Genomic DNA, 19,167 nt, shown 5'->3' with positions numbered 1-19,167 from the left:
TCTCATTTAACACAGCTGGAAAACTATAACCAATCAGCATCCAGGTCTAGAATGATCCACTTTGTAACAAAACATTGCATTTTCACAAACACCTTCTCTCTGCGGTAGAAACATTTCAATAATGCATCACGTTTTTCATTTGAAGAAACTCTGACATTTTCACAATGAGCCTGATGCTGAACAGTCACAGTTAACCTGAATGTTCCTGTCTCTCCTCAGAGTCTCTGTCGATGGAGCTGAAGGCCTGGATGGCCGAGGGACGCTTGGGTTCTCAGAGAGAGTGTGTGTGTGGCGGTCACACCCCTGCCCCCTCCGACTGGTCTCTCCCGCTGCTGTGGAACTGGAAGCTGCATAAATGAGTCCAGAGCCAGAGCAGCACCTCTAGTGTTCACCACTCTCGCACGTGGCCCGGGGTCACGGGGTCACGCAAGGGCTCGCTCAGTTCAGCAGCCTGTGGTGTTGTAAACGGATGTCCTTACTTCTGTTCTTCTTCTTGTCCTACTTCAACAGTACTGTAAGTGATGAATGCGTTTATATGCATTTCATTTTCTTTTGTGGTTTTGCACATTACTATTATTTTGAAAGTTGAATACTTTATTTACATCCCTGTTTTGGATTGCTGAAATTAAATGGAGCATGAAAATGCACTCAGCATCACAATATACAGGTTTTTTATTGGTTGACTTGTGAATCTTATGAGTTCTGAGCAAATGCACAAGATTTTTTGAAGGATGTGAGGCAGATTTGTTCTGCATATTTTAGCAGCTAATTGAATTTGATGGCTTTCATTGCACATGTCCTGTACCTGTAGACAACACTGCAACCAAACATTGTACGATGTTGAGCGGTACCTTTCTATACACAGCCACAAATCTATTTACGGTATTAAAAAAACGCCACTTTAAATGTTACTTTAAGATTTCTTTCATTAGAGCTAGAAGAATTTCTTGTACTTAATCTCCCCTTTACAGCTGCAGTGCAATTATATATATATATATAAAAAAAACTTGCATTTACAGAGAACTCCCGATAATAAACGGTTCCTTTGAGTTCCATCATCGCCGTCACTGCAGCGCTTTTGAAATGGTTTAATTAAAAATCAGTAAAATTGAGGTTTAAATCCCATATGACCTCTGTAATAAATAAATACATTTTATTATCGTTTCCTATTTGTGTTAAATACAATTTTGCTGTAATATATTCATGTGATTTTTAGCAGTTGAATCCCCTGCTTAACTTTCTTGATGGTTGAAAAGGACTTCTTATTTTTAAGTGGTCCATTTTCTTTCTTGAAATCTTTCATAACTAATTGCATGTTAAAGCCCAGGTTGGCTGTACATTTCCTGACGTGTACATATGAGAGTACATAATTATAAAATTTGCATTAATTTATTTTTAAGGGCATGAACGCTCCTCCGGTTTGTTCATAGTGTATGAATGTATAATGTTTGTATTTTTGCCATTTAAATGTTCAGAATTGTCTTGAGAGATATTAAATATTTTGACATTTTAAGAGAAGGTAGGCACCATAAAGTATTTTATTTGTGTGGTACACTACAGCATTGTCTTAATGTGTTTTCAATGTATATTTACCATTACTTTGTTTTGAACAAGCAATTTTTCTTAACTTTATAGCGTGACAATGCTGTTATTTTATTGCATTGATAGTTAATCAAGAACGTCTGTCTCTTTGGAGTTTAAAACACGTTGAACTTTCTACTAGTGATGGTTTTCAGCACACGTAAAATGCTATAGGAATGTATCATCAATATTGTGATGTCAATATTGGGTTATTCGTTTACTTGAAACTACCGAATCAACTGCTTTTATCAATAAATAGTGTTGAAAACCCCATTTTTTGGTGAAACAGCTGCTTCTACATCAGTGCATATGCTAAATGTCAATAAATAAAGATTAAAGATTGGATCTTGGAGCATTTATTTTACGCGCATCAAAAGAAAATGACTTTTCCCAACTTTCATTCATGTTTCCTGTTGTAATGTAAAGTCTAGACTCATTTGCTCGCTCTCGGTTTGAAGAGCAGCATCAATCTGTGACTTCAGGTCTGGATCGAAAAACGCATGACCGATTGTGAAATGTTCCTGTAACACAAAATGAAAGAACAATTCAGAGAGAGAGAAAAAAAAGAAGAAAAAAAAAGCATTGTTAGATGGAAAAAGACCTTTTTCTTTGAGGGAGGCTCTGCGACAGGCGGGTTGAAGGTCATGTCTTTAACACTGTAGTCTTCAAACAGCTGCACTGGAGTCCTGCACACAGTAGAAATAGCATGAAAATCTCCATATTCATCTGGAAACCTGAAATCTAGAGCCTGTGGTCTCTACCTTCTGCTGAGCTCCATGCTGAGAGCACCTGAACCTTCACTAGGAGCGCCTTTCATGAGGTGAGCAGCAAACTTCCTCACCACGGGGTGATAGTGTCTCTAGAATGACAAAGAAATATATATTCAAATCAGGAATCCTCTTCATCCAACAACCGACTAGTTTGACCTTTCTTTTCTAGACTAGTTTTTTGAGCTTCAATATTTAAGACTGCATGCTATTTTTATTTGATTAATTAAATTTAATTAACTCTCTCACCAGGATTTTCCCAAAACTGTCATAGGTCCCAGAATATTTTGTTGTTTTTATTAAAGGGGTCATGACACGAGAAACCAAATTGGCCTTGATCTTTTGGTATATAAGAGGTCTTTGTACCATTTAAAACTTCCTGCAAGTTTCATAGCTTAAGACGTCCTTCCCATTATAAACTAACAATTTATTTAATCAAGCTCTAAATACAGCTCGTTGTGGATCCATGGTATGAAGTGACGTCACGGTACGAAGTGACGTACCAGTCGTTTGCATATATCCACCTCAAGCACAAGACAACTATGCCTCATTTCGCATCGTTGTTGTGCTCGCACCCACATGTTCAGTCGAGCTGCAGCGCGTGGGTCTGTTTACAAGGATATCGCGATGCCACGCATATGTGCTGTTCCTGGCTGTGGACAAACAACATGTTTGAATACACTGCCGAAAGATCCAGACGTCAGGGAAAAATGGTTGCAGTTTATTTTTTGCGAACGTCCCAGTGTTACGGACGTCCCAGATTTTCGCAGTGTTAATTTAAGCAGTCTTCTCTACATTTCAAGGATGACTGTTTTGAGAACAAATCGCAGTATGATGCTGGCTTTACCAGAAAACTTTTGCTTAAAGTTCAGACCGTGCCTACTATTCTGGGCCCAACAACGACGCCACACACTGCAAGTAATGCATTTCATCTTAAAACCACTTTTTAAAAAGTTAATTGCGGTTTCATTCATTATGAATAATCGCAGTGTTTTTACTTCGTTTACTTGCATATTGTTTTCAGAGTCCGTCATGTTCAGGCCCCTTATTAAAGATGTAGGATGTCAAACTGACCGACCCACTCAGACAAATAATATTCAACTGTTACCAAATTATAGGATGATTACGTAACAATAACCCGTTTTCAAATGTCTCGGGTTACAAATGACATATTAATTCCAAATAGTTTCAGACTTTCATGTGGACACGGGCTGATCCATTCTTAGTTGTTGTGGTGATGGTTCATTCCTCATCGGATTCCGGATCAAACGTACAGGGTTGTATCATTGCAAGAGCCATCGCCTCGCACGCAGCAATCGACAGCACCCGCTACTAATGTAACAGTTCGCAGAATCCGCACATGATCTTTTTAGGGGGCATTAATATTTTATGTGTAAGCACTGACGTTAGCCAATCATAACAGTGGGCGTTAACACTGAACTCTTAAAGAGGAAACACCCCCAAAACAGACCGTTTGAATCAGAGGTAGGGAAACAGGGTGGGAAAAGGTCATAACTCAATTTAAAAAAAATTTTGTCCAAAAAACTATAGTAATACTATAATACTAAGTGAACATAATAAAACAAAACCATGTCATGACCCTTTTAAGTTGTTTTTATCATCTGAAATGTGCAACAACTTACATTCCAAAACACACACACATTTGGATGACAGAGGTTCGTAAGCCCAAGTTTGTTTATATATATATATATATACACACACACACACACACAAGGCATTTCCAACAAACCGGTAGTTTCAATTTTGCTTTAACTAAATATGTCTAGGCTTTGCTTTCATAATACATGTTGAATTTTGAGTGAGGGGAACCAAAACTTTGTGTTGATAATGTTTGTAAAGGTTTCACCTGGTGCCACACTCTAATCAGCTAATTAACTCAAAACACATGCAAAGGCCTTTAAATGGTCTCTCAGTCTAGTTCTGTAGGCTACACAATCATGGGGAAGACTGCTGACTTGACAGCTGTCTAAAATACGACCATTGACATCTTGGACAAGGAGAGAAAGACACAAAAGGTCATTGCTAAAGAGACTGGCTGTTCACAGAAAATATGGTAGAAAAAACGTGTTCAAGCAATAGGGATAACTGCACCCTGGAGAGGATTGTGAAACAAACCCCATTCAAAAATGTGGGGGAGATTCACAAAGAGTGGACTGCAGCTGGAGTCAGTGCTTCAAGAACCACCACGCACAGACGTATGCAAGACATGGGTGTGAGCTGTCGCATTCCTTGTGTCAAGCCACAGCGTCAGAAGCGTCTCGCCTTGGCTAAAGACAAAAAGGACTGGACTGCTGCTGAGTGGTCCAAAGTTATGTTCTCTGATGAAAGTTTTGCATTTCCTTTGGAAATCAAGGTTCCAGAGTCTGGAGGAAAAGAGGAGAGGCACAGAATCCACGCTGCTTGAAGTCCAGTGTAAAGTTTCCTCAGTCAGTGATGGTTTGGGGTGCCATGTCATCTGCTGGTGTTGGTCCACTGTGTTTTCTGAGGTCCAAGGTCAACACAGCCGTCTACCAGGAAGTTTTAGAGCACTTCATGCTGCTGACCAACTTTATGGAGATACAGATTTCATTTTCCACCAGGACTTACTACCTGCACACTGTGCCAAAGCTACCAGTACCTGGTTTAAGTACCATGGTATCCCCGTTCTTAATTGGCCAGCAAACTCGCCTGACCCTGGAAGATGCGATACGCCAGACCCAACAATGCAGAAGAGCTGAAAGCCACTATCAGAGCAACCTGGGCTCTCATAACACCTGAGCAGTGCCACAGACTGATCGACTCCATGCCACGCCGCATTGCTGCAGTAGTTCAGGCACAAGGAGCCCCAACTAAGTATTGAGTGCTGTACATGCTCATACTTTTCATGTTCATACTGTTCAGTTGGCCAACATTTCTAAAAATCATTTTTTTGTATTGGTCTTAAGTAATATTCTAATTTTCGGAGATACTGAATTTGGGATTTTCATTAGTTGTCGGTTTTAATCATCACAATTAAATTAAATAAACATTTGAAATATATCAGTCTGTGTGTAATGAATTAATATAATATCCAAATTTCACTTTTTGAATGGAATTACTGAAATAAATCAACTTTTTGATGATATTCTAATTATATGACCAGCACCTGTGTATATATACAACAAAATGTGTGACACACTGATGCGACTTCTCTGTCTTTTTTCCTCTCAATGTAATTTCAACCCAGGGCAACTTAGTTTTTGAAGAATTCATTAAACTAAGGCCTACTGGCAATTTAAAATAAATGAAGGAAAAGGGAATTTAATTTCCCACTCTGTTTTAATCTGACTGTCAGTAATAAACCACTGGAATGAGTGAATGAACATCATTGCGCTTCACCTTCAGTAAGTGAAGCTCCCACAGTCCTGTGTTCTGGGGGTTGCAGTATTCAGGCACATCCAGCTCTGGGAGATACACACCACTGCCCTGCATTTCATTATCCAGCAGGATGTCACACTTAGGGAAGGTCTACACAAACACAAGAGACAATACATTCATTCACATAAGCATAAGTTATAAGCAGGAAGGCCTCCATTAGCTGAATTGAAGGCTCACATGCATCAGTGTCCTATTGGCTGCCAGGATTCCCACACAGGAGTCGGGCAGCACGTGCAGGCCGAGTGTGCTCAGTCTCTTCACGAAGGCCTGTGCCCGCAGCAGATTGACCTGCTTCCTGCGTTTGGTCAGCATCACGTCCAGACACTGCAGCACGATCGTCGTGTCATCGTTCGCACTTCCTGCAGACAATCCAAGACATGGATATATAGCTATGTTTGTGAATTAAACTTGTGCAAACAATTGGAATATTGCAGAAAACATAAGAATAAAGCAGCGTTTCCATTCCATGTGTTCAAGAGAGCAAAATACCCACTTCCTGGAAACCTGGCACAAAGTATCAGTAATAAACAATGCTGGTTCTCCCTGTACGCAACAAGGTTATTATAGTTTTGCTTTTTAAATTAGTTTTTATTTTAATATCATTTTCAATTTTGCAAGTTAGTTTCATTAATGGTTTTGTTAGTTTTAATTTAGTTTTTATTTTGCAAACACATTTCTATTTAGTTTTTATTTTATTTAGTTTCAGTTTTAGTAATTATAGTTTAGCAGAGCAAACAGAACACTTCCAGTGTAGATCAAAGCGAGACGATTAATTTCAGCAAAGTTTAATGTTTGCCCAGATTACAGTTAACTCTTGTGCAGAGTGACATCTTAATAGTAAAAATAAAATAATCACCAAATAAATGGAACTTAAACGTATACAAGAAAGAAACTATGAAAAATTCAGACAAACTAATTCATATTAAAGATGAAATCTTGTTAAACATGCCTAGTTTACTTTTTTCAGCTGTAAATTTAGCAGTGACTACTGGTACATTAAAAACAAAACAAAACAAAAAAGCTCAATTCATCTGACTACAGCCAACACAACCTGCTGTGAAGCCAGTGTGATTAAATAATGTATCTATGCAGTGTGTAAGAGTGTACATGTTTTTCTATCCTGGTGGAGACTTAAACCTGAATGCACACAGACTCAAGGGGACTTGTGTCACTGTGAGGACCTAAATTGAGGTACACAAGCTTATAAATCATACAAAATTTGTTTTTAAATGTAAAAATGCAGAAATGTGTGATGGTACACTAACCTGACCCCTAAACCTACCCATTACGTCAATGGAGAGTCCTCACAAAGATAGTGGATCAGAGTTTCTGTCTGTCTGTTTTTGTATGGGGGTGCTTGTCCTTGTTTATATTACATTGCGGGGACCAAATGTCCCCAACAAGGATAGTAAAACCTGAGATCATCTACATTGTGTGGACCAGCCAGCAGTCTCCACGAAGGAAATGGTTTAATTAATGGTTCTAAACTTGGAATTTTGAAAATGTAAAAAAGCATAACGTTTTCTGTGATGGGTAGGTTTAGTATAAGGGGATTGAATATAGCCTACAGTTGGTACAGCATAAGAACCATTATGCCTATGGAGAGTCCCCACAAAGATAGCGAACCATACGTGTGTGTGTGTGTGTGTGTGTGTGTGTTGTGTCCTGGTACTCAATACATTGCAGGGAAATGTCTCCACGTGGATAATAATATTAAATGCACCGTTCACCCTGTCAGCATTCATGAAAACATGACATCCCAAACATACAGTAGTAGCCTAGAATATGATAGTTTTTTTGTGCTTGACAAACTTGTTTTACTGTTGCACCCGCGTCGAATGAAACGACATTCTAAAAATGCTGCGCTCAAGTTTGCGTCTCATTACCTTGTGTTATTTCCCATTCCACTGCAACAGATGCATCCTTTATGAACAGCCGCTTAGCACTAGCCATGTGTTCTACGTTACGGTCCTTCATTGAGCAGAACAGCGGTTAATCGCCTCAGAAACTTCACGCGTATGAAGCCAAGCGTCATATCAGGCATTTCCTTAAACAGCCACAGGTCAGATTTTCCGCCAAAGTAAAGAGCTTATTAATTACGAAAACGATTATTTATTTTTGCTAATTATTTTATTTCAGTTCGTTTTTCAGTAACTGTTGTTAGTTTCGTTTAGTTGTAGTCTTTCATTTATTACGAATTTGTAATTTTATTTCAGTTTACGAAAATGTTTTTTGACCAATAGTTTTATTCTTAGTTACAGTTTTCGTTTACGAAAATAACCTTGGTACGCACAGTGCGCATGTTGTGTAGGGCCCCCGAACCACCAGGGGCCCCCTTGCTCTCAAAGATGATTTAATGACTAGGGAAGTGATTAAAGGGTTAGTTTACCCAAAAAATTTATATTCTGTCTTACTCACCCTCGTATCATTTCAAACCTGTAAACTTTCGTTCATCTTCGGAACACAAATGAAGATCTTTTTGATGAAATCTGAGGGCTTTCTGTCCCTCTATTGACAGCTACGCAACTACCACTTTGACGCTTCAAAAAGTTCATAAAGAGATCGTAAAACTAATCCATAGAAAATTTGGACTAAGACGCTCAATTCATGAGACACAAACACTTTATATGATGAACAGACTGAGTTTAGGCTGTTGTAAAATACAGTGTCCTGCTGGACCAAATCGGGGGTAAAGGATAAAAATCTAGCTGTGACGATCGGTTTATGCTTAATTCATTTATAGAAGGAAACCGGGTTACACGTTTACATGATAGCATGCATTGTCGGCTTATTAACCAAACATGCAACAAAAAAAAAAGATTTTTCAAAATTGTAATCAAAACAAATATTAATCTGAAATACTATTTCAGTCTTTCTACTTCAAAATGTGACATTTAATTCAATGTGTAACTTGCCGTTCCTTTCTAAGTATCTGAAGTTTCTAAAGAAATTCCTAATGACCCTTTGAGGCAAAGTCATGTGAGTTTTTTGTAGTGCACCTAGGAATATATTAGATGACTGTATTTCCAAATAAATCCACATCATCTGAAAACAGTCTCTCAAAAGGAGCAAATGCAGCCATTGGAATCAGAAATGCTAGTGAACCAGCTTGACCTTTTTTGTAAAGTAAATTGTATGTTCAACAATAGGTCTCACAACAAAAAAACAAGGGAATTGTGCATTTAATACTAAAAACTAAACATTTGATTGTGTAAGTGACGGGATGTTCTTGCTCATATCCTCACCTGCGTGCAGCGTCAGCAGGGTTTTGTATAAGTGGCTGTAGAATTTCAGAGGGTCGATGTTGAGGACGTCACCTGTTGGAAACAGAGGTGTGTTTTAGCTCAGCGAGAGCAGGATGTTCCCGAACAAGAGCGGAGGCTGAACTGACCTTGTCCTGAGAGGATGTGGAAGGATGTGAGAATGCAATGAAGGCTCTCACGATACGTCAGGTCCTGGGTGAAGGAAAACGTTGAGATGTCAGTGCATACAATTTTACCCTGATAAATCATGAAGCTGTTGCTCCTGGTTGAAACACTTACGCCCGATATGATGAGGCCGAAGAGCACCGCCAACAAATCATCGAAGAACTCCAAGTTTATAAGATGAGCAAACCTTCAGGAAACAGTTTGAACTATGTTATTCACACGTTAACAAAAACAGGAAAAGTGACATGAACGCTTTATTACAGTGTATTAACGCTATAATAAAGCTGTTATACACATCATGTGGTTCTTACTTCGCAAGACCTTCTAAAACGGAGGACAGTAAGATGGACTTCTGAGCTTTCTTCAGTATTCTGAAGTAGATGAGGAACACGATGTTCAGCGTCTCAGTGTGCTGGAATCAAAGATGGATGAATGACAATATGCAATAACATATTGATGCATTAAGAGGAAGTGTTCAACACACTCTCCATCTACTCTAATAGCACTCACCAGTTTAATTTTCTTATCCTTGCTCTCTGTCGCCTCAGCTTCCAGAAGCTCTTTCTGCAGCTTCTCCTCGGCTTTTTTCCACTGTTGAGAATCACGGAAACAAAACAGAATTATTTTTAAATCAACCAAACCAGAATACAGGCCTTATTCAGAGCAGCGCCATGACAGGTATGAAAGTGAGGCTGTGAGGGATAGACTTGCGTGTTTCCAATGGCATCCGCTGTAAAAAGCTGTGTAAAGCTACTAGATTACTTACAATTTTCCCACAGCTTATATTGTCGGGAGTTTTGTCAACTGAAATTTCTTGGAAAGATATTTTTCCAGTGTTTCATGAGCAGAACAATAAAAAAAAACATTAAATAACTGTACACCCCATTGAAGAGGTTCATGTCTGTCCCTCACAGCCTCGCTTTCATTCCCATTAAAAAATCAAAGATGACGCTGCTGTGAATAAGGTCTATAGGGAGATATACGGCTCTTCCAGACGCTTCGGTTCAGGAAGTTTATTTCACATTATTTTACTCCATAAACAATTCAGAAAATTCTTCAAATATAAAGAATTCAGTTGCAAACCTAACAACTTTTAAAGATTACAATACAAAACTATTGATTAAAAGTAATTACGTTTATTATACAATATTTAAAAAAAAGTTTGGGGTCAGTAAGATTCTTTGAAAGAAAGCATTTATTCAGCAAGGATGATTTGAATTGATCAAAATGATAGTAAAGAGATAAAGTTTTCTATCTTTAAAAAAAAAAATTCTATTAAGCAAAGAATCCTGTTTGACTTTTTTCCCACTAACATTAAGCAGCAAAACTGTTTTCTATATATATATATATATATATTTAGCAAATCATCATATTAGAATGATTTCTGAAGGATCATGTGACACTAAAGACTGGAGTAATGAAAATTCAGCTTTGATCACATTTTAAAACATATTCAAATATAAAAAGAGTTATTTTAAACAGTAAAGCTATGTCACAATTACACTGTATTTTTGATAAAGGAAATGCAGTCTTGGTGAGCAGAAGAGACTTCTTTATAAAAAACATTTTTCAAAATCTTACAGACCTCAGACTTTTCAACAGAAACATCCCATGATGATCTAGGGGAATCTAGTTGCAGGAAGTGTCCAGCGAAGAAACACTGATCTAAACCATTGCACAACTTCAAATCATGACATTTAATTGACAACATTCGGCTCAGTTCAGACCTTCCGCTGCATCCTGGACAAGTTTGTCTTCCTCTCCTTGAACAACATGAACTTCTTTTTGGGTGCGGTGTCTTCCGTATCTTTCTTCATGTCCACTTCTTTTATCCTCAGACAGAGGAGACACTTCAGCACCTGTGCATTCATATCACAAACAGAATTAATGACAACAAGCCATTCAAAATATCTGCATCAAGATGTCATATACACATCACATCCTAAAGGGATAGTCCACACAAAAAGAATTGAAGAATGTTGGCAATATATACACAATATATTTTGAAGAATGTTGGCAACCAGTTTCAGTTCCCATTTATTTCCATTTAATGAAGATAAAATAGTGATGAAGTCAATGGGAACTGAAAAAGTGTTTTGCAATACAACATGAACACAATAAGTACATTGAATATAATAGTTTTTGGACCCAGAAGTAGGACCCCAGTTTTAAATCTGACCATGTTCTTTAATTGAAAGAAAAGCTAAAACTGTTTACAATTAAGGGTTAATTCACCCAAAAATGAAAATAATTCCATCGTTTACTCACTCTCAAGCAATCCTATGTATATGATATGGTGTATATGACTTTCAAAAAAAAAAGAAGCAGGACAAAAAGCACATCCATCCATTATAACAGTAATCCGCACGGCTCCAGGGGGTTAATAAAGGCCCTCTGAAGTGAAGTGATGCGTTTTTGTAAGAAAAATATCCATATCCATAACTTCATAAACCATATTAATTTGATTCCGGTAACGGGCGTACGTGATTCTAGTTACGGTGGAAGTGACCTCTGACCCGACGCATGACGTATTGAAGAGCAAAACGAAACACCGGTCACGAATTAGAAGATTAATATGGGTGGGTGTGCTTTTTGGGCTTCAAAATCTAATGGCGCTTTTCCACTGCATGGTACGGCTCGGTACGGTTCGGCTGGCTTCGCTTTTCCACTGCGTTGTACGACTCTGCGCGGCGCGGCACGGCTCGGTTCGCTTTAGCTCGGTTGCTTTTCCACTGCAGTTATTACGACTGATCGTTATAGTTTATCCGCTCCTCGGCAACTAACAAGAGGAACGTCTGCGCTTCTCGTCCACTGACCACGATTCAGCCATTTCTTTTTTGGAAGTTTTTTTTCTTCAAGCAAGTCAAGCAAGTAGTTTTAAAACAGGTGTGTTACAGCAGTGGCAGTTACTGGCTATTTAAATCTAGCGGGTTTGATGTCTTGTAAATACAATGACGCTGGTAGTGACGATTCTGTCTGTCTGACCAATCAGTGATCTACAGTGCTTCCACGTCACATTTTAGTATCGGTACGGTACGCTTGGAACCTCAACAGAGGTGGTACCATTTAAAGCGAGCCGTACCGTACCGTACCGTACCGTACCATGCAGTGGAAAAGCGCCAAAGCGTGCCGTACCGAACCGTACCGTACCATGCAGTGGAAAAGCACCATAAGGTACCATTCAATCCCATTATAAAAATTGGAGGATTCAGAATATTTTTTAACACTTCGATTGTGTTTGGCTGTCATATACACCTAGGATGGCTTGAGGGTGAGTACATTTTTGGGTGGACTAACCTTTAAGTAAATTGTCTATTTTGATAATTCTCTGTAAGAACTTTTATATAGGAAATGTACAGTATGATGACTGTACCTCTGGCTTGACGTTGTAGTTCCTGCTCTTGACCATGCCTGAGATGACCTTCACCATTGCTAAAGAGGCCTGACCCAGTTTATCCTGTTTCAGCAGTTTCCTGACTGCGTCACAACTCATCTCAGACACCTGAACACAAGATCACATCATCACATTACCACAGCCCACATGCAAACCTCCAGATGCGGAGTTTCTCCAGCAGACTGACCGTCCTGACGGGGTCGTTCATCAAAGGCACCACCATGACTATGATGTTGTTGTGGAAATTGAAGTGTGGCAGAGCGACCAGCAGATCACAGATACACCTAATGGCCACTTCAGCAAGACCTTTATAACACTGAAGAGACACGGCTTGACTTCTCTTCTGCTTCTTCTGCTTCCAGTCTGAAACCACATCAGATCAGTCAGAGGGGGCAGTGAGAATAGATGGATGAATGAGAAGTTAGAAGCACAGATCACATGATCTACCTTTGATTGTCTGTTCCAGATCCTCCAGGTAAAACTTGTACTGGCTCACGAGACCCTCCTCAAACTCTCTCAGCTGCTGCGTCTCTTTTTTCACCTGGAGAACAATGGGACATGCTTCAATGAGTCACAAGGATATTTAAATCCGGTCATTTAATCATTTCGTTTATCAATTATCCACTTCTTCAACAAAGTTCTAATGAGCATTTTTTCACTTTAAATGACCCTCAGAAGTAAACGGATCAGTTTATGTTCCTGTGCCTTACGTATATAAAAGCCATTTTCTCAGATATAAATGATCAGGAACCTTTTATAAATTAAACTCAAGTCAAATATTTATACAAAGCCTAAAACACCACAATATTTTATTCTAATAATTAGCATCTATCCTGCTTTCTCATCAATGGTATCTTGCACAAATAAATCTAAAACAGAGTAACTGGCAACTGCATGTTTAAAATACGTTTTATTTAATATATACATATGTACTGACGTTGGTTTATATACCAATATATTAATACATAACAATTCGAAGTTGATCGATATTGGATTTTGCTCATACGATGTTTAAATGAAGGCAATAAACAAATGATTGTGCAGATACTGAAAAAGTCTATAAAGTGAACATGATAAATAATGGTGTTAAATAATGTTGCTGTAGAGAGAAGATACAAGTTTACGTTGAACTAAATGCCCGATGCAGTTTATTAAGTAACCAAAAGAAAAAGATTGTATGCATGCAGGACTTCTAACTATAAACAAGCCCGAAATACTCTGAAACTCTTATTTTGAGATGTTTACGTTACTGCTCCCAGCTGCTCGTTTATAAAGACAAGGGAGATCAGATATGCACAATTACAACATATTACAATATAAACACCATTAAGTAAACATTGTCATAATTCATCAAAACAACTGCAAGTCTATAGAGCGTGCAACAGCGCCACGATTCGATTTTGAACGTGAATTGCTCGCATTTAATTAAACCATTGCCTTTTGAAGTTTAATAATTTACTTTTTTTTGTGATTCCTTTTTTTTCCTTCTCCAAATTTAAGACCTCTTAAAATGATCATTTTAAGACCCTAAATTTTATCAAACCGAATTTTTAAGGACCTGCAGGATCCCAGTCATCACTACCTGGACCGGGTTTCTAAACACTCAATAAGCATGTAAGTTTGGCCAGTAACGTCACAATGTATTCATCTGTCTCATCACACACCTGAGCATTTCTGAACAAGTCGCTCTTGCAGCTCAGTTGCACGAAATGCTTGTAGGAAAACTAAATGTGTCATGATGGGACTCCTTTAAAGTGAAGGTGAGGCACTGTACCTTCGCGGCTTTCTCCTCTTCCGTCAGTGGCCGGATTCGATATGCTGGCACAATGTCCTTAAACACCTCCATGAGGGAGACCATGACCAGCTTTCTGACAGTGACGGCGACGCACGGGTCCGTCTCCATTAGCATGGCCCTCAACTCCTTCAGCTTCTTGATCTGAAACGTCATGACGCATCTAAAAACAGTCCAGGCCACATGCAGGAGTTCTCTGTGAAGGACAGTCTTACATTAACATGTGGATCTGCGAGGACAGCTGAGGACAGACTCGCGATGCGCAGTTTCTTCTCCATCAGTCTCTGAGTCCGCAGCTCTAGCTGCTCCTGAGGAGTGAGTGATGGACCGCTCGCTGGTTCCTCCTCTGATATTAGTTGAACAAAATCAGCAAAAAATATCATTAATAAAAAAAAATATATACTGCATACACACTTTTTGAAAGAAGTCTCTTCTGCTCACTAAGGCTGCATTTGATTGATCAAAAACACAGTAATAACAGTAATATTGTGAAATATTACAATTTAAAATAACTGTTTTCTATTTTAATATTTGTTCAAATGTAATTTATTCCTGTGATGCAAAACTAATTATCAAAAGTGGTTGACCGACAGAGATTTTTTTGATGGCCGATATATATGACACTATTTAACTTAAAAACACTATAGTTGAGAGTAAAAACACTTATATAACAATTGCTGTAATTAAATTGTATTATACTATTTTGTTCAAAAGAACATTTACTTGAAATATATCACTTTTGTAACATTATCAATGACTTGAATGTGAATTTTTAATGTGAAGAGAACTTGTGAACATGCAATTGTGTTGTTAAATTCTAGAAATATTATAATATCATCTCAGAGAATACATTCAATATTTTGCATCAAAGGGGTTAGGCTAACAAAAAAGTGTTTTTCTTTCTTCTAAAACAAGACATGACAACAAAAACGACTACACTGCGCTATCCCAACCTCACACTTGAGATTAAAGAGATTTGCAGATGAAGAAATGAGAGATGCACACTAACCGATCTCGAACTCCTCCTGATCCCTCGGTTCCTCCTCCGCCTCGGGCACAACTAGAGGACACAATCACACAGCACAGTTCATCACAGAACATCCTCTCTAGCACACTCACTGAGGAGTAGGGCTTTGACTTTTTCACAAAAATCATATTCGAAGTTTGTTTGTTTATTAATATTCGAATATTAATTATTAATATTTTGACCATTAAATGCCGCGGCGCTAGGGCTAAGGGGGCTTAATCCCCGGATGTTTTAAGTAAAGCCCCGAATATTTTGTTACCTTGTCTTTCTCATAGAGCAAAACAATTAGTCAGAAAAACAAATGTGAATTAGATTAAAGCTGTCGCGATTAACTTACCTAATCATGAAAAGTGCATAGGCTTTTACGGTTTTATTTATATTTTTACCTCTGCATTAAAGGTACTTGCAACGTGCTTTTGCAGCGTTGAGCATTGTAGCCAATCACAGACATGTCTGTTGAACGCATCGGCCAATCAGATACGTTTAAATGAGTTCCTGTGCTGAAGATGTGTTTTGCGCGAGCTCACCGTCACCGAGTTCTACACTTTTCGCAAACCTGTCATGATTATTGATAATAAACTTAAGATGCAAATAAGAGATTGTCGGGAATGTATTTGATATTCTTGATGCTGCTCTGATGCACTCCGTTACCCACCGCTCTGTTTGTTTTCATGATGACTAAAAGTTCAGCGGTCTAACATTAGCTCATCGTTGTCAAAATGATTAAAGAAGCCGTGGTTTACCGTTCACATAAGGATGTTAACAGTGAACGAATACCTGGTAAAATGTAAGTAGCGCCACACGTTGCTTTTCAAATTGTCAGGAGTGTAGATTTCTAACTCTTCATCAGGAGTTGTGGTTGTTGTAGGCGTTGGAGCGGCTACTGTTTTGATATACAAAATATGCGCTGCGCTAACCAGGACACTAACGTCACCTACAGGAGCCCAGATGACCAATAATTGCCTTGCTAATGACCTCGTGATTCACAACTTCACCAGGCGTGAAAAAGCCTTGGAATCTGAATTGAAAACAACGATTACAAGCAAACACATTTACATAAAATAATGCCCATAACAGGTTCGAATATTAAAGGCTGCCTAATATTCGTTCGAATATCATTATTTTTTTAAATATTCGAATTCTATTCGAATAACGAAGTTCGGAGGAGACACAAACACACACACACACACACACACACACACACCGGCTGGCTTCTCCATGGACTGAGGGATCAGGCCGCTCTTGTCTTTGATGGGCAGCAGGTGAATGAGCTCTTTCTCCTTCTGCTGCTGCATCTTCCTGGGCATCTTCTCATACGTCTCCACCGACTGCTCCGACTTACGCTTTTTGGCATGAACTGGAGCACTACAAGTTTTCACAAAAGAAAAGGGGAGGAAAAAGAGCAGGAGAGAAGATGATCATCAGCTGGACACTGTGTCCATTTAGTCTATGAGGAAAGAAGCATCAGAAGATTTGATAAAAGCGCATGTTTTAAAGACCTTGAAGAGATGTCTCGAGTCAGAAAGGAAGCTTTCTGTGCCATGGCTTTGATCTGCTCGAGGTCATCCTCATCCATCATATCAGTGGGCAGAGACTCCAGGAACTCCTCCTCCTCTTCTTCATCCTCTGGTATCACACATCATCATTACAACACTGAGCAGGGGTTCATGAAAATCTCAGAAAGCAGTGTGCTGTTTCACCTGGTCTCTTCTTGTAGCGCTCCAGGGGTTTGAGGGTCTGATGGGAAACATCAGTAATGGCCTGCCGAAGTTTACGCTGCTCTTTGCGCTGTTTCTTAGCTGAGCTCTGTTGCTTAAACTGTCGATTCTTCTGTTTGTTTTCTATCTTCAGATTGCTGGTTTTCAGCAACTTTCTGAAGCTAGGCCTCTTTTTCCTGTTCTTTTTGGAAGCCTTGTGTGAAAAATGCATTAAAGCACAGTTAAATAATGCATGCTGGTGTACGTTACAATAATATAGATAAGACAGAAGTTGTTAATACATATGACAGATGAAGCAAGACAGAATTCAGAGGCTGACTTGTATAGTAAAATATAACCAAAAAAAAGAGAATTTTGACTTACATAGTGGATTACATTATAATACAAGTTTAACCAGTCGTGTATTGACTATCTACAAATCAGTTATGATGCAGAAAAAAATAGCAATGAACTCTAAACATCAAGAGTGCAAAACAGACACATATGACTAGTGTGACTGTAAAACAGAGCACATGTTTGCAAATTTGCACTTCAAAATAAGATTTCAAAGAAATTATTTTAAACTTTAACAATAAGTAGCCTAGTTTTTAATAATCTCTCTCTCTCTCTCTCTCTCTCTCTCTCTCTATATATATATATATATATATATATACATTTTATTACCGGTCAAGAGTTTGGAAACATTAATATTTTTAATGTTCTTGAAATAAGATCTTATGCTGATCAAGCATGCATTTTTAATACAGAAAAAAAGAAAAAAAAAAACATTGTGAAATATTAATACAATTTAAAATAATGGTTTTCTATTTTATTATACTTTAAAATATAATTTATTCCTGTGATGCAAAACTGAATTTTCATCAGTTATTTAACCAGTCTTTAGTGTCACATGATCCTTCAGAAATCATTCTAATATGCTGATTTATTATCAATGTCGGAATTTTTTTTGGAACTGGCGATACTTTAAGATTTTATCGCAAGTTCCAATATTTTTTTTAAAAGAATCAAAAAATCCTGAAAAAAGTATCACAGGTTGTAAAACAAACATTAAGCAGGACAACTGTTTACAACATTGATAATAAATCAGCATATTAGAATGATTTCTGAAGGATCACACTGGATGACACTGAAGAGTAATTTAAAATACAAAGCCATTATTTTAAATTGTAATAACATTTCACATCACAATATTACTGTTTTAACTGTATTTTTTATCAAATGAGTGCAGGCATGATGAGCATAAGAGACTTCTTTCAAAAACATTAAAAATAGTAATGTTTCCAAACTTTTGACGGGTAATATGTGTGTGTGTGTGTGTGTGTGTGTGTGTGTGTGTGTGTGTGTGTGTGTGTGATACAGTATGGGGTTGAGCAGTAACGTTATGCTATATATGATCTGATACACCAGGTGTTTAGCATGATAGAGCACAGGTAAAACTAGTATAGTATGATGAAAAGTGTCGTTTGATATGATCCATAGGGACTACACTAGTACAGTCAATGATACAGTAGAGGTTAGGCTAGTATTGTATATAGTTTTGACTAGAATAATATATGATAAACACAGGCTGTTCAATCTGAAGCGTCACTTCTGAAGCGTTTCACTGAAGCTCAGCAATAAGACGAATAGCAGCTCACTAGCGCATTCGTTTGTGTTATAATTACAAAATAACTTACCGGGCCCATTTTGATGAGTGATTCGCCTCAACTATCAATGACGTTTCAAATGTGTTAATCAGTTTAATCCACAAAAAGAGTGCATGTATCCCCTATTCGCTTCACACATGTACCACATGGACCGGAAGTAAACCAAGGGAGATCTTCGATGAATGCAGGGACAAACGTCACGCTGCCTTCGAGCGCCACCTGGTGATCTGGGTGAACGGATGCGATGTGAAGACGCTTTCATGGATCGTTTTTTTTTTGTTGCTTTCATAGATGCTTTTACGAAATTATTTGTAAAGCAGCTGAATTTTTCCTCTAAATTAATTTCAGTAAATATTGATTCAGTATATATTTATACATTTCAGTGTTTATCAATTGT

General features: G+C 38.2%; 3 protein-coding genes across 11 annotated transcripts in view; 2 read left to right on the top strand and 1 right to left on the bottom strand.

Moving 5' to 3' along the window:
- Nucleotides 1-1,924, top strand: part of plce1 (phospholipase C, epsilon 1) — a 103,867-nt gene extending 101,943 nt beyond the window's left edge. For all 8 annotated transcript variants that reach the window (XR_013195600.1, XR_013195599.1, XR_013195598.1 and 5 more), the window contains one exon: nucleotides 220-1,924. Coding sequence is in view for 1 of the 8 variants with exons in the window: in XM_077206179.1 (XP_077062294.1) it covers nucleotides 220-359 (140 nt within the window). In the remaining 7 variants the exon portion in view is untranslated. The remainder of the gene's footprint in view (nucleotides 1-219) is intronic.
- The window catches only part of slc35g1 (solute carrier family 35 member G1), a 160,195-nt gene that overhangs the window by 113,890 nt on the left and 27,138 nt on the right, over nucleotides 1-19,167 (top strand). The gene's annotated exons all lie outside the window — the stretch shown is intronic.
- Nucleotides 1,922-18,991, bottom strand: noc3l (NOC3-like DNA replication regulator). Of its 2 annotated transcripts, XM_077206187.1 has the most exons (21): nucleotides 18,801-18,990; nucleotides 17,107-17,317; nucleotides 16,906-17,032; nucleotides 16,611-16,771; nucleotides 15,389-15,439; nucleotides 14,595-14,725; nucleotides 14,362-14,523; nucleotides 13,035-13,128; nucleotides 12,775-12,950; nucleotides 12,567-12,695; nucleotides 10,921-11,052; nucleotides 9,704-9,784; nucleotides 9,505-9,605; nucleotides 9,308-9,380; nucleotides 9,157-9,220; nucleotides 9,011-9,082; nucleotides 5,943-6,124; nucleotides 5,727-5,855; nucleotides 2,343-2,440; nucleotides 2,183-2,267; nucleotides 1,922-2,102 (listed from the first exon to the last, which is right to left on the bottom strand). In XM_077206187.1, the coding sequence occupies exons 1-21, from the start codon at nucleotides 18,807-18,809 to the stop codon at nucleotides 1,983-1,985; spliced, it is 2,388 nt and encodes a 795-aa protein (XP_077062302.1). In that variant the 5' UTR covers nucleotides 18,810-18,990; the 3' UTR covers nucleotides 1,922-1,982. The 2 variants fall into 2 exon arrangements, with proteins under 2 accessions (XP_077062302.1, XP_077062301.1); XM_077206186.1 differs by having other exon boundaries at nucleotides 1,922-2,267; nucleotides 18,801-18,991.

Source organism: Siphateles boraxobius, unplaced genomic scaffold, assembly GCF_051911475.1.
Source record: "Siphateles boraxobius isolate OS27281-9 unplaced genomic scaffold, OSU_SipBor_1 55, whole genome shotgun sequence".
Taxonomy (NCBI): Eukaryota; Metazoa; Chordata; class Actinopteri; order Cypriniformes; family Leuciscidae; genus Siphateles; species Siphateles boraxobius.
The sequence above is the reverse complement of the archived record's forward strand: the minus strand, read 5'-3'. Positions and strand labels throughout refer to the sequence as shown.

Bases quoted from the DNA above. Each gene is read 5' to 3' on its own strand.
- noc3l (XM_077206186.1), bottom strand. The intron at 13,129-14,361 runs GTACAGTGCCTC...ATTGTTCTCCAG, and splicing joins AAGAGGAGAAAGCCGCGAAG to GTGAAAAAAGAGACGCAGCA. The intron at 6,125-9,010 runs GTGAGGATATGA...GATTGTCTGCAG, and splicing joins CCTGCTGACGCTGCACGCAG to GAAGTGCGAACGATGACACG.